Source organism: Pantherophis guttatus, chromosome 5 (genome assembly GCF_059756535.1).
Source record: "Pantherophis guttatus breed Tessera chromosome 5, ASM5975653v1, whole genome shotgun sequence".
In the NCBI taxonomy this organism is placed as follows: domain Eukaryota; kingdom Metazoa; phylum Chordata; class Lepidosauria; order Squamata; family Colubridae; genus Pantherophis; species Pantherophis guttatus.
In genome coordinates, this window is record NC_142067.1 from 92,209,427 (window position 1) to 92,222,966 (window position 13,540).

General features: G+C 38.5%; 1 protein-coding gene across 1 annotated transcript in view; it reads left to right on the top strand.

Moving 5' to 3' along the window:
* Positions 1-8,888, top strand: part of SLC9A7 (solute carrier family 9 member A7) — a 64,039-nt gene extending 55,151 nt beyond the window's left edge. The window contains exons 15-17 of the mRNA XM_034431395.3: positions 2,039-2,121; positions 2,869-2,974; positions 8,533-8,888. Coding sequence (XP_034287286.1) covers positions 2,039-2,121; positions 2,869-2,974; positions 8,533-8,775 — 432 coding nt within the window. The 3' untranslated portion in view covers positions 8,776-8,888. The remainder of the gene's footprint in view (positions 1-2,038; positions 2,122-2,868; positions 2,975-8,532) is intronic.
* The last annotated feature ends 4,652 nt before the right edge of the window (positions 8,889-13,540 follow it).

Genomic DNA, 13,540 nt, shown 5'->3' on the forward strand with positions numbered 1-13,540 from the left:
TTGTCCTCTACTGCTGCACCTTCTCACCTTGTTCCCCCATATCTATTTGATGTATTTCTTAGCAAAGAAGCTCCAATTATGTATGTATGTATGTATGTATGTATGTATGTATGTATGTATGTATATATGTAAGGAAATTTATATTGCTGCCTATTCGCAAATGGCGACTCAAGGCAGCTTACAAGAATATAAAAACCTCATATAAAAACAATAAAACTAATAAAAAAGAGAATCATATAATAAATTAATAAAATAATCTAAAAAGTAGTTCCCCACCCCCCGCCCTGGTGAAAACACATCACACGAGCCATTTAATGGGCTCCATCCTGCTCTGCATTCCCCAGGCCCTCTGCAGAACAAGGTCTTCAGCTCCTCCTGGAAGAGTGTTAGAGTGGAGGCCATTCTAATCTCTGGGAGAATTATGTTCCAGAGAGAGGGAACCACCACGGAAAAGGCCTTTCTTCTGGGTCCCACTAGGTGTATTTCCCAAGGGCAGTGATGGCTAATCTTTTCAGCACTGAGTGCCGAAACTGGAGCACACGCGTGCCAGAGCACCAGAACCCAGAAGAGAGCAACTGGCCGGTGCGCATGCGTGCAGGACCAGCTGGCTGGCATACATGCACACAATGGAACCTGGAAGAGCAGCTGGTGATAGCACGTGCCATAGATTTGCCATCACGGCCCTAGGGGATGGGAGCCACAACATTCCTTGCCTCCCTGCTCTGGTGGGTCAGGTAGATGTGACTGGCAAGAGATGGTCCCTCAGATAACCTGGTCCCAAGACATGAAGGGCTTTAAAGGTGACAAATAGCACTTTGAATTACACCCAGAAGCAAATCAGCAACCAATGCAGCTCCCATAGGAGAGGTGATACATATGTACACTGAGGCCTGCACAAAATCATGCAGGCCGCTGCATTTTGCACCAACTGCAGCTTCCAGATGCTCTCCAAGGGCAACTCCATGTAGAGCGTGTTGCAATAGTCAAGACGGGAAGTGACTAGGGCATGAGTGACCGTGAGTAGGGATTGTTGGTCCAGGAAAGGGTGTAACTGGTGCATAACCCGCAATATTTCTAAATTCACATTTTTAAAATTAGTTTTTACATATCAACACAGCTAAAGCTTAGTTTCCCACACCCCTGACGCCTGGCAGTCACCATATCCATTACTGCATTCACCATGACATATGTGAAGGATTAACTTCCTTAAAAATTTGGAGGGAGAAATGCAACGTTCCTTTTGAATAACCTTACTTCCTTTTCAGATATTTCCTAGGAATCTTTCCTTTTTGTTACCTTCTGTTTTCAACTGCCCTGACTGAATCTTCTAATTATCAGCAATTGTGCAAGCTCATCTAAGGAAAGAAAATCATATAGCTAGTCAAATTATTTATTGAGAATATTTATTTATGTTTATACAAACATTTCTCATCTGATCTTCTCTATAACAAGAATTCCATTTTGACAGTTTTTATTTTGTTTAGAGCTATATAACTAGGATAAAAGGCAGGATGCTATCCTGATACTCATGCCCTAAATAGGAGTAGTATAAGTTACTATACATCTTCCCTTTATGTCGTATGGAGGGACTCCATATTTGTGACTAGTTGTCCTTGCTTCATATAGCTCATATAGCTTAAGTAAACTCTGGATCCAGTTGGTATATTTAGTAATTAGGTTCTGTATTCTGCACATTTTCATAAAATGGACTCCAGTTTTGTATGGATATGGTCACTTCAACATTCTTGTATCAGAAGTTAAACTGGCAAAAAGGACACCCTCTTCCCCAAGATGTCCTTTATTTGACTTTTTTGACTTTCTTCTGGCAAGATGGGCACATTTCCAAACAAAGTGCAGCCCTCATCCAGTTTCCTTTTCTAAACATGTCTGTAGGTGTTATGTTTCTGCCCCCTTTGAAAAGAAAAAGTCGGCTGGAAAATTATTGCCATTGATCAGTTTTGTCTTGCGCACACTCGGGTTATATTATTTCTTTATTTGATAATGTTCTTTGCATAACAAAATGGTCTTTCCTGCCCAGGATGGTCCAGATGCTGAACGAAGGAATCGGACAAAACAGGAAAGTGTATGGATCTTCAGGTTTTGGTACAGCTTTGACCACAAGTATCCTTTCCAGACTTTTAATAGGCAAAATTATATGCAATTCAAGAAGCAATTGTAAAACTGCCAATTCTTGTCTGGTCTGAGCAGGACATGTTTTCCAGTAAAAACAACTGCTAAATGAAGTTTCTATTAAGTTTCTCTTATGCTTCAGAACAGAAATGAAGTAGCCAAATGAATCACTCTTATTGTGAGCAAAAACCAATATGGCCTATCCGTCCAAGTGAAGAATATGTGAAGAATTCCTATTAGAGCAGTGAGCTACAAGGAAAACATTCTGAATATGTTATTCTACATCTTCCATATTTAGTTCAGAAAGTTGGCCCAGGCCATGATATGGTTGTTGACTGTATTTGAGTACATCACCGCTGAATTTAACTATTACACTCCGGATGCCTATATTAATCTTGAAAGTAACATTTATTCTTGGAATTTGATTTATAAATAGTTTTTACAGATGGTTTCTTCACTAGTTTCACAGTTTGTTTTTACACTGGAGATAGTTAATGTGCTCTGAAGGCTTCTTTATTTAATCAGCTCTATGATCTGGCTGATGATTGATTACCTTTTGTCCTGTGAATTCTTCATTTTCCTTTTTCCTTATGATGCCGGATACCTGGTGGCTAGTGCTATTTATAATTCATACTTCAGTACAAGAACAGGCTGAAATTACTATATCTATTAATGGTAGTTTTAATGATTTGCATATGGTTCCTTGATAGGTTTATTTTCCTTAATGAAATGTGCCAGATACCTCAAGCCCATTTTGACCCACAGCGGTCCACCTCTCACAACAACTCTCCCAGGTTGGTGTGGATTGATAGCTCGTTGTTTAACTACTCCCCAGGTTTATGAGGTAAGTGCATTTTGTTGCCTACCAAACTCTTAAGTAGCATCAGATTGAAGGGGGGGGGGAGAGAAGAGAATGAGAAGGATAAATATTCCAAGAAATAACGATGCAATTTTAATACATTTTAATAAAGTTTGCTTGCACATCTGGAAATGGGATGTATTCAGTGGTGGGTTGCTCCCGGTTCGCAAGAACCGGTAGTAAAAATTTGTAGTAGTTCGGAGAACCGGTAATAACATTGGCTGGCCACACCCCCAAACTGTTCCCCAGCCCAGTCACCGCTCGCTTACCCCGCCCACCTCATCAGAGGCTTTTTTAGAGCAGTTCAGCTGGGGCTCAGCTGGGATCGTCAGAGGCTTTTAAAAGCATTTTTTCTACAACCTCTTCAGCCAAAGAGGTTGTAGGGGGAAAAAAGCCTTTAAAAGCCTCTGGTGATCCCAGCTGAGTTTCCTGATCCTCAGAAGTTGTAGAAAAAATGCTTTTAAAAGTTTTTTAAAAAAACGTTGGCCACACCCACCCAATCACATTACCCCCACCAAGCCACGCCCACAAAATAAGCCACGCCCACAGAACCATTTGTAAAAAAATTTAGAATCCATCCCTAAATGTATTGAGTATCAACCCTTTGAGATAGGTGAGGTGGAAAAACAGGCAAGGTAAGGATTCCAAGTTCTTTATTGTTGTAGGGTAGAAGAACAAATTTTGAAAGCCTATCAGAATTTGTCCCTAATCAAAATCAAGGTGAGGTTGTTTTGAGGGTTTTTTTCTCTCATGTTTTCCTCTTTCTCAGGACTGAGTCATATTTTCAGAAACTCTCCCCCTCCCCTTAACAATTCACACCTTCCTTTCCCACTTCCAAAGCCTAGTCTACATTTCTTTCACACTGTGTCTCCCCATTAGAATCATGCATATATTTTGCCCTAGCTGCAAAATCTTTGTTTTGATGCAGAATAGGACATCAGTATGGAAATTACGCATGGCTAATCTGGTACTGTTTAGTTATAAGAGTGTGTCAGTCCAAAGAGTGTTGTTATTAGTGAAGCAAATAGAACCAGATACTTCTCAAGTGAATTAGGAGATCTTATCTGCAAGAATGTAAGGAATCGGAGAGGCCAGGGTCAGGTTATTTTTGGAACATTTTCAAGTCCCCTGGGATCCAGATGGATTGTTTTTCTCTGCCTCCAAAGAATGTTTTGGATTACTGGGACTCCATGTTAAGTTTTTACATGGTTTTTCTAGTTAATATTGAATATGGGAATTAAGTGAAGAATTTAGTGTACATGTATAAAAGAAAAAGATGTCCCTACGATTACACTATATTTGTGAAAAAACTGTAACTTAATCTAAAACAAAACACTTTTAGGAAACTGGAAACTTAATAAAGAATGCAATTTTAGGTTTCCTCTTCATGTAAGTACATTGGGAAGAAATGAGGAGAACAAATTTGCTGTCCGTTGGGGCAAACAAGGAAAGAATCTTTAGATAATAATACAATGCTATTTTTTATTCTTTTTTTTTACTGGGACAGTTAGAAATTTAGCGCATAGAGCATTAATTAAGACATCCTTGAAAATATTTATACTTTGCTTTATCTCATACAATATTGTAGAAAGCAAGGTGCTTGGTTTTGATTTTTGGCCTATAGCTACCTTTGGGGCATGGAATGTGCATATGACAGATGCATATGACAAAATTAAATGACCTAATCTCATTTAATATGATTACAGTACAGGTAGTCCTCGACTTACGACCACAATTGAACCCAAAATGTATGTTGCTAAGTGAGAAATTTGTTAAGTGAGTCTTGGCCCATTTTACGACTTTTCTTGCCAAATTTGTAAAGTGAATCACTGCAGTTATTTAAATTAGTAACACAGTTATTAAGTGAATCTGGCTTCCGCATTGACTTTGCTTGTCAGAAGATCACAAAAGCGGATCACATGACCCTGAGACACTACAACCAGTGGTGAAATGCACTTACCTTCGCTACCAGTTCGGGAGTGTGAGCGCGCATGTGTACGTGCTCACTATGTTCATGTGTGCCTCATACGCAGAGCCTTCTGGGCATGTGCAGAAGGTCAAAAATAGAACGTAATGATGTCCCAGCGGGTAGGCAGAGCCTTCCGCCACTGGCACTACCGGTTCATGTGAACAGGATAGATCCGGCTGGATTTCACTGCTGACTACAACCCTCATAAATATGAGTCAGTTGTTGAGCATCCAAATGTAAATCATGTGACCATGGGGATGCTGCAATGGTCATAAGGGTAAAAAATGGTCATAAGTCCACTTTTTTCAGGGCCGTTTTAACTTTGAACAATCACTAAGTGAACTGTTGTAAGTCAAGGACCACCTGTAACACTGCAGTAGCCATTGACAATTGGTTCTGGGGGGTGCAATGAGTACCAAAAATGAGAGTACCAAACACATTTTTCCCATAAGGGATAACATATTCAGTCACAAGGTAGCCAACACTCACAAGTTCAAGCTTGTGCGTTGCGTACCAAACAAACAATGAGTCTATTTTTAAATGCTGATTTGATTTGATTTTAGTAGGTAATTGAAGTGGCATCTGACTAATCAATCAGCGAATGATCTATTGGCAAGTGTCCTGCCTCGGGCCATGCATTCACAGATACATAGGGAGGTTTGCAAATTTACTATGAAGTTTCCAAGCAAATAAACAAGCAGCCAAAGGAAATATACATACAAACACACCCACACCCACACCAATGAAATCAAGTCCCTTAAAGGCCAGCAAGTTTGCCTTTAAAGTCTAAATTTTGTATCTGTGTATTTTATTTGCTGGCTGTTCACCGCCCCGAGTCCGTCGGGAGAGGGGGCGGTATATAAATATAATAAACTAACTAACTAACTAAATGCAAAACGGCAGGCACAAGAGTGGTCAGAAGTCCAAGAATCCAATGTCATAGCAGGGTCATCAGCCAATCCAGATCCAGAATCACAGTGACTAGATATTAAGTCAAGAGTCAAGGGACACAGAATCTAGGTCAACAAATGGTTGTCTCTAATGGAGGGTCTTGAGTTTGCTGCACTTCTTAAATAGAAGCAACGTTGGTGTAGCTCATATGGAAGAACATTCCTTTCTGGCAAGCTGCCTTGCAGGGCGCCTTTGCTCTGCTCTGCTCATTTCTCTGGAGCAGGGGTCTCCAACCTTGGCAACTTTAAGACTTGTGGCCAGCTTTGCTGGCTGAGGAACTCTGGGAGTTGAAGTCCACAAGTCTTAAATTTGCCAAGGTTGGAGACCCCTGCTCTGGAGTGCTTGCACTGAGTTGGGTGACAGCTCAGAGTCCTCATCTTCTAAGATTGGTTGCAGCTGCGTCTCCTCCAATAGCATAGCTTCTGCTGCAATTCCTCAGGCAGCAATTTGTCAGGCAGCTCAAGAACTGAGTGTTTATTTTTAGTTTCCTCATCATCTGAGGTGATTACGCAGCAACCTCTTTTGCATTCCATTTAAGGAGCTCCACACAAAATGTAGACTGCACTAGTTTAGACACACTAGTTTTGCTGGCTAAGGAATTCTGGGAGTTGAAGTCCACAAGTCTTAAAGTTGCCAAGGTTGGAGACCCCTGGTTTAGGAGATATTTCTGATTGACTCCCTCCAATGACAATTTTCATAAATTCTCTGCTGTTGTAAGCCCAACAAGGTAGACCAGACTAAAAAAAACCAATGCCATGTAGGACAAATTCCTTTCATTTTAATAGTTATGGTATCAGAGTCTTGCCAATAAATCAGGGAGGCACTCTGAGATGTTTTCTCAAGTCCTTTTCTTGGCCTTGCCTCAAGCCACTTTTATCTAACTACTGTCTTGATATTGTCATTTCTTCCTGTCCCTCAGAGTGATTTCCTATCTATTTTCATATCAACCTCTTTTTTAATTTAATAAAAGCCTCATAGAGTTACATATGAATATGCATTTCTGAACAGATTTTTCCACCAAAACTGGTTTTTATCCAAAGGTATTATTCCAAACACACAGCTGGAAACCTCATTTATCCTGTGATTTTATTTATTATCTAAATAGTGATGTTCAAAACAGGCCAGCACAAATCAGATCAGTTTGCTGAAAAAAGACTGAACAGATTATTTAAGTATACATATGGTATCCTCTAGAATGCAGTAGAGGACAAGTATGATCACCTGTTGGTGAACATACCTCTAGTACAAAATATATGCATGAGAATACCTGAATCATAGTACTTTGCAAAATAAGTACAGGTAGTCCTCGATATATGACCATTCATTTAACAACAGTTTGAAGTTATGGTGGCCTTGGAAAAAATTACTTATGACCTGTCCTTGAAGTTGCACCATCCCTACTGTCAGGTGATCACTATTTGGATGCTGGCAACTGGTTCACATTTATGATAGTTGCAGTATTTTGCAGTCCTATAATCATGATTTGTGACCTTCCCAGCTGGCAAACAAACAAAGTCAATTTGGAAAGCCGGATTTGCTTAGACCATGGTGATTTGCATAATGACCATTGCAAAAATGCTCACAAAATTGGATCTGATCATGTGATGACTCATTTTATGACTGCATCGATTGTGGTTGTAAATTGAGGACTACTAGTAGAGCAGTGGTTCTCAACCTGTGGGTCGGGACCCCTTTGGGGGTCGAACGACCCTTTCACAGGGGTCACCTAAGACCATCCGAAAACACATATTTTCAATGGTCAATGGAATAATTTTATGGTTGGGGGTCACCACAACATGAGGAACTGTATTAAAGGGTCGCGGCATTAGGAAGGTTGAGATCCACTGTAGTAGAGGTTTACTATAGATGGAAAATTAAACGAAAAGGGATGTTTATAAGATATGAAGCTACCATATCTATGTAACTTCTGTCATATCTGGGCTGCCAAAATTTTAAAAAAATAATAACTACTAGATGGCAGCAAAGAATTGGGGTCTCTGATGACTTTGCTGACATGTCACTTGGATTTTTGCAGTCCAGATATTATAACAGACCATATTGTTGGATTGGACTCTGGTAATAGTTTTATTGAAAGGCCACCTTTCAATACCATTTAGAACAAAATATAAATCAATAGAAACAAAAATAAATCCCCAAAGGAAAATTCCTCTCAGTAACTGTAGTGGGATGTGAGAAATAAAGAGACCACATGATAGTAGCCAGATAGGAGAAATGGAGTCCAAAGTTGGAATGGAATTTGAGAATGTCTTAGAGCTAGCTGTCTCTAGATTTCTGAGCTAAAGGCAGGGACGGAATAGGTGCATTCAGTCTTTCAAGAATCTTGCTCCAATCTTTTAATAAAAATATTATTAGCATTCAAAACTTTGATTTCCTGATCTGGACTATCTCAAAGAGCTGACAGTATTGACAATACATCTCTAGTTGGTGGAGGGGGACGGAATAAATGGAACTATTAAACAAGTATACTCCAAAGCTACCTCCCAAAATATAGCCTCTTCCATATGAGGGATGTAGCTCCACAAAGTTTCTGACAGTTCTGACAAGTAAGATGCAATGGATGTTTCTGCTGTTTTCCTTAAAAACCTTCTTGAATACATTTCAGAACCAAGAACAGCTTAGAGACGAAGATTCCGATTTTATCTTGAATGACAGTGACTTGACACTGACCTACGGAGACACAACAATAACTGCTAATGGCTCCTCTAGTTCCCATGGTGCTGTTATCAACCTGGATGGCAGGAAGGCAAAGTGTAGCTCTGAAGAAGCCTTGGAAAGTGATCTGGGAACAGAAGCACCTGAGGTGATGAGCAGAGGAACTCGACTCGTGTTTCCGATGGATGCATGAAGATTGCTTGGCATATGGAGCAGTAAAGGATAGGCCCAGTGCCCCCAAATCCACACTATCTGCAGGCCAGTTGTCAGTGGAGACGCTTAGCGAGTAAATTAATGTCTCTTGTACAATGTAAGTTTTTTAAAGTCTCAAGATGCCCTTGCCCCCCCCCCACTCCTGTGTCTTTCTAAAAAAAAAAAAATCAAGATGCTGACAGTTTCTAAAATGGGGTGAATGGAAAATAACTAAGATGTCTTATTAAGGGAAAAACGCAACCTTGAAACGAAAAGCAAAATGTCATAGTTCCTCTAATTCTATGCACTGTGGGGATATTAACCGTCCCGGCGGCTAAAATAATTCTGACCCACAGAAGGCCTTTTTGTCAGAAGTCTTTGGTCACTTTTGTCAGGGACAAAAGATGCAGTGTTGACTTATATGTTGACTTATATGTGAGAAAAAAGTAGTTGGAAGAAAGGATGTAATTTCCATATGAACATTTTCTTGGACTTGTTGCAAAAAAAAAAAGAAAAAGAAAAAGAAAAAAGGAAGAAAAAAGTCCCTTCTCATTTCAAGAACATTCGTATTAGTAAAGTTTGACATTAAATTATTCTGTATCTGAACAAGGAAAGAAAAAAAGCAATATATATATACATTGCTCGTTGGACAACTTTTTGAGACTTTCAGTGTGAGTCCTGTGGTTGCATCACAAGCTGAGCTGTTGCTGTCTAAAATATATGTTTTCTGCCTCGTGCCCTTAATATTCTCCAGTAGACAACTGTAGACAGTAACACTCTTCTATTACAAATATGAAGAATATTGAATGGGTCTAGTGAAGTTACAAACTCTGTACAACTGCCCAAGAAGTATTGATAGAATCTGTCTCAGACTATTGTAATCTTTCCAGGCCGATGTCTTCCAGATGTGTTAAACTACCGTTATTAACATCCCCAATCAGCATGGCCAAGCTAGAGATCATCGGATAAAAGCCATTTATTTGGATTTAAGCGGTGTATCTTTTGTTTAACAGAAGAAGACTACTGTAAACTGTACCTGTTTCTCTGATGTTTGCATCAGAACGAAAGGTGTAATCATAATCAGTTAGAAAGACAGTGTTGGTGTGTTTGTTAGTGGCATATGGCACTATGATCCTGATGTTTAAAAATGGCACAGTGCCTTTTATGTAATAAAGAGTATCATGTTGTGACCGAACTAGGGATACTTTGTCTAAGGCAGTATTTCTCAACCTTGGCAACTTTAAAATGTGTGGATTTCAACTCCCAGAATTCCCCACTCAGTGTGAAGTCCATGCATCTTAATATTACCAAGGTTGAGAAATGCTGGCCTAAGATACAGCAATGCTCATTTACAAATAAGGCATATGCAATTCTAATTATAAATGAGCATCTGCTTTCCATGCTGTAATTTGGCAACTCTCTACAGCTTTCTTTGTCAGGAGGTTAGCTGTTAAAAAGCAAGTTTAATAATACTGTAGTGTAAATGATTCAACTCGGGCACTATTTAAATGGGATGCCCTATAATTTAAAAATGTTTAGGAAAATAAAAATATGCTCTCACATTGTTGTATTTTTGTTTCCTATTCTGAATACATTTTAATTGATTTTTCACTTTTAGTCTGTTTGTGAAATGAAAACTACATTTGAACCTACCTATGTAATAAAGTCTGTTACTTTACCATGACTCTTATGGTGTCACTGATCAATATTTAATTAAGAAGATTCAACTTTTCAAAAAGTAATATTACTTTAAATTATCCTTTTCTATAGAAGTACATATAACTAGATTAGTTGTGGAGAAATCAAACACATCAATTTATGCTGAGTAATAATGTAGAGATTAAATGATTTTCATTTCACAATTCATTTCACATGTCTGATCCTATGAATTATCAGCCCTCCAAGGTAAACCAGACAGGAAACAAGATTAGATGAACTAATTGTACTAATTAATTAGTAGAACAGATCCATGTGCCATACTAGCCCTCTTTTTCCTAGGAAGTAGTTACAAGTTTTATAGCAAGAGAGTGAAAGGTATCAAGCTCACAAAACATAAATGGAAATCTACATTGATTAATATTCTTTACTATTTGCATTTTCTAACTAGAATTAAGGATGTAAAATGGGATATGAGAATGACCTTGGGAGAAAGAAGGAAGAGCTACAGCCTAGACAACCATCAGGTGAAAGATCTCAGCACCCAGAAAGAAAGTGGGAAATATTTAAGAAGAGACCCTCCCTGTGTTTCTGGAAAGTAAAAGTAAGGGCAGGGAGAAGTGTTTTTAAACTTGTAAGTTTCTGTTAATGTAACCGTACAATAAAGTAGTCTTAGTACCCAGGATTTGTGTTTCTTGTTTGGACTGCCTCAAAGGACTAACAGCAGAGATGTTAGAATACAGTTAGGATAAAGATTGCTTTGACTTCCAGTGGAGGCACAGCAAGCTAGACACGTCTCCATGGGGAATGGAGATGACCACAGCAAAGACTAAAGAACCAATGAATAGACTGTTTCCTCAGAACTTCACTGGACAATAAGATGATAGAAGATCATCCACCTGTACTTGGGATGGCTGCGCCACATAAGGAGACTGCAGGACAGTGGTGAAATCCTGCCGTTTCTGTCCAGTTTGTGCGAACCAGTAGTGGCAGCAGTGCAAGGCTCTGCCCACCTGCCCGGACGTCATTACTTCCTGGTTTTAATCAGGAAGTAACCTGTTTTTGACCTTCTGTGCATGCACAGAGGGTCAAAAATTGGATCTGACGGTGGTGTGCGCTTTTCTGAACTGGTAGGGAATGTAAGTAGATTTCACCCCTGCTGCAGGACATTGGACATGAGTACTGGGAGATTAAGAGATTAACACTACAATTGAGGCAGAGCCTTTAAAGGCTACAGAGTTTGTTAATCTTTCTTCTAATCATTTTTGCAAATTGCTTATCTAACCATCTAAAAGTTATTAGAGATTTTCAAAGTGACAAGCTTGAAAACCTACCTGGTAAATGTATTTTCATTTCTGAATAAAAGAAAAATTATCTATAAATGTAAAAATTTTAAGTTAAACCATTTTCTTGGTTCAAAATCTTAAAGCTAAATAAGATTTTGAACCAAGAAAATTATAAACAAATTAAGGGTCCAGATAAGCATAGAATATTGAAACTTTTACAACAAAATTATAGAATAATTTTGAAAACCAGAATTACTTTGTCTACTGTAGTCATAAAACAAATTAAAAAGCTTATAATTTAATTGAACACTAAAAGGGATTAGAGATTCCAGATAAAAAGAACAAAATAACTGCCTTTGCTTTTAATTAGGATCTGTAAAATAACACAAAACATAACATTTGAAATATTAAAGGTCTTTGAAGATGAGGCCAGAAATTAGTAACCACAAGCAATGACAGATGTGAAACAAATAGTGAAAGTAGTGGAATCCAAAACATTGGATTAACAAAAAGTGGATTATAAGCATGAATTTACGATGGTTGCAGCATCCCAGAGTCACATTATCAACATTTGCAACATTCCTAGCGGCTTCCAACAAGAAAATTCAATGGCAGAAGCTAGATTCACTTAATGACCTATGATGATTTGCTTAACAACCGTGGCAAAAAGGTAAAAAAAAAAATGGATGCAACTCATTTAACGACTACAATGCTTACTGATGGAAGTTCCTGTCCCAATTGTGATTGTTAATTGAGGATTACCTGTATAGCAATTATAAGACCAATCTAGATACATCAATGAAATAGAACCAGCCTCTAAAACAATAATCTCTCAAAAATTTCCTGGCTATTCTGTTATGGTAATTTTATAGAAACCATATCTGTAATGCCCCACTTGATGCTAGTGCCAACAACATGACGCAGAAAATAGAGAATGCATGTGGCCTGTGAACATTGTTTGAAAAGTCAATAAATTTGCTGTTTCTATCCCAAGAATGCTACCAAGCATTTTCAACTCCTCCACTAGTTTCAAGCTTGCCACTGCTTGGTTTGCTACTGTACAGCTGATTGGCACACCAAGTATTTGCAGCCTGCTCTCTGGTATTAAGTATTCATTGCACATTTTATCTTGCCTTGTTTCCAGTGTATGATTTCCAGATAGTAGTAGCCACCTCTCTGTCTCAGTTTAGCTCAAAAGGTTAACTCTCAAATGGAAAGATCCAGGACCTGATAACTGACATTCAAACAACTTTCTAGTCACCTTCATTTTAGGAGGAAGGGGAGTTCTCAGCATAATTTTGTAGCTTTACACTATTTTCTTCTCATTCTATTAAGTTCCTTTCTACTAGAATTGATTACACGCAGTCTCACAAAAGTGCTACTATGAGGTAGTTGCTACGTAAAACCACAACTGTCTTTATGATCTTACTTTGTTTTTTAATTGATTAATTTGGTGCTGATTGAGAAGAAGCAAAGTTTGATCTGCATACAGCATATAAACGTTGGTAAATGTTGGTCTCTAGTACTGTAATTAAAAATAACAGTCTCTCCTATAATAAATTTTACATGAACTTGCTTCTTCGTAAGTACAATTGTGCATCAAATGCAATATAACAGATTGACTGTACCTTAAACTTTGTTTATGAACTTTGTCTCAACTTTCTTGCAAGAACATAAAAGGACAGTCTAATAGAGATAACCATGAAAAGGCCAGCTAGGAAAACTCCTTTTTTGTAGCTTAAAATATCAAATATCACAGAATGAATTTAGGGATTAAGCCAATGCTGCACTACACTCAGTCATCATTGTTGAAGCTACAATTGG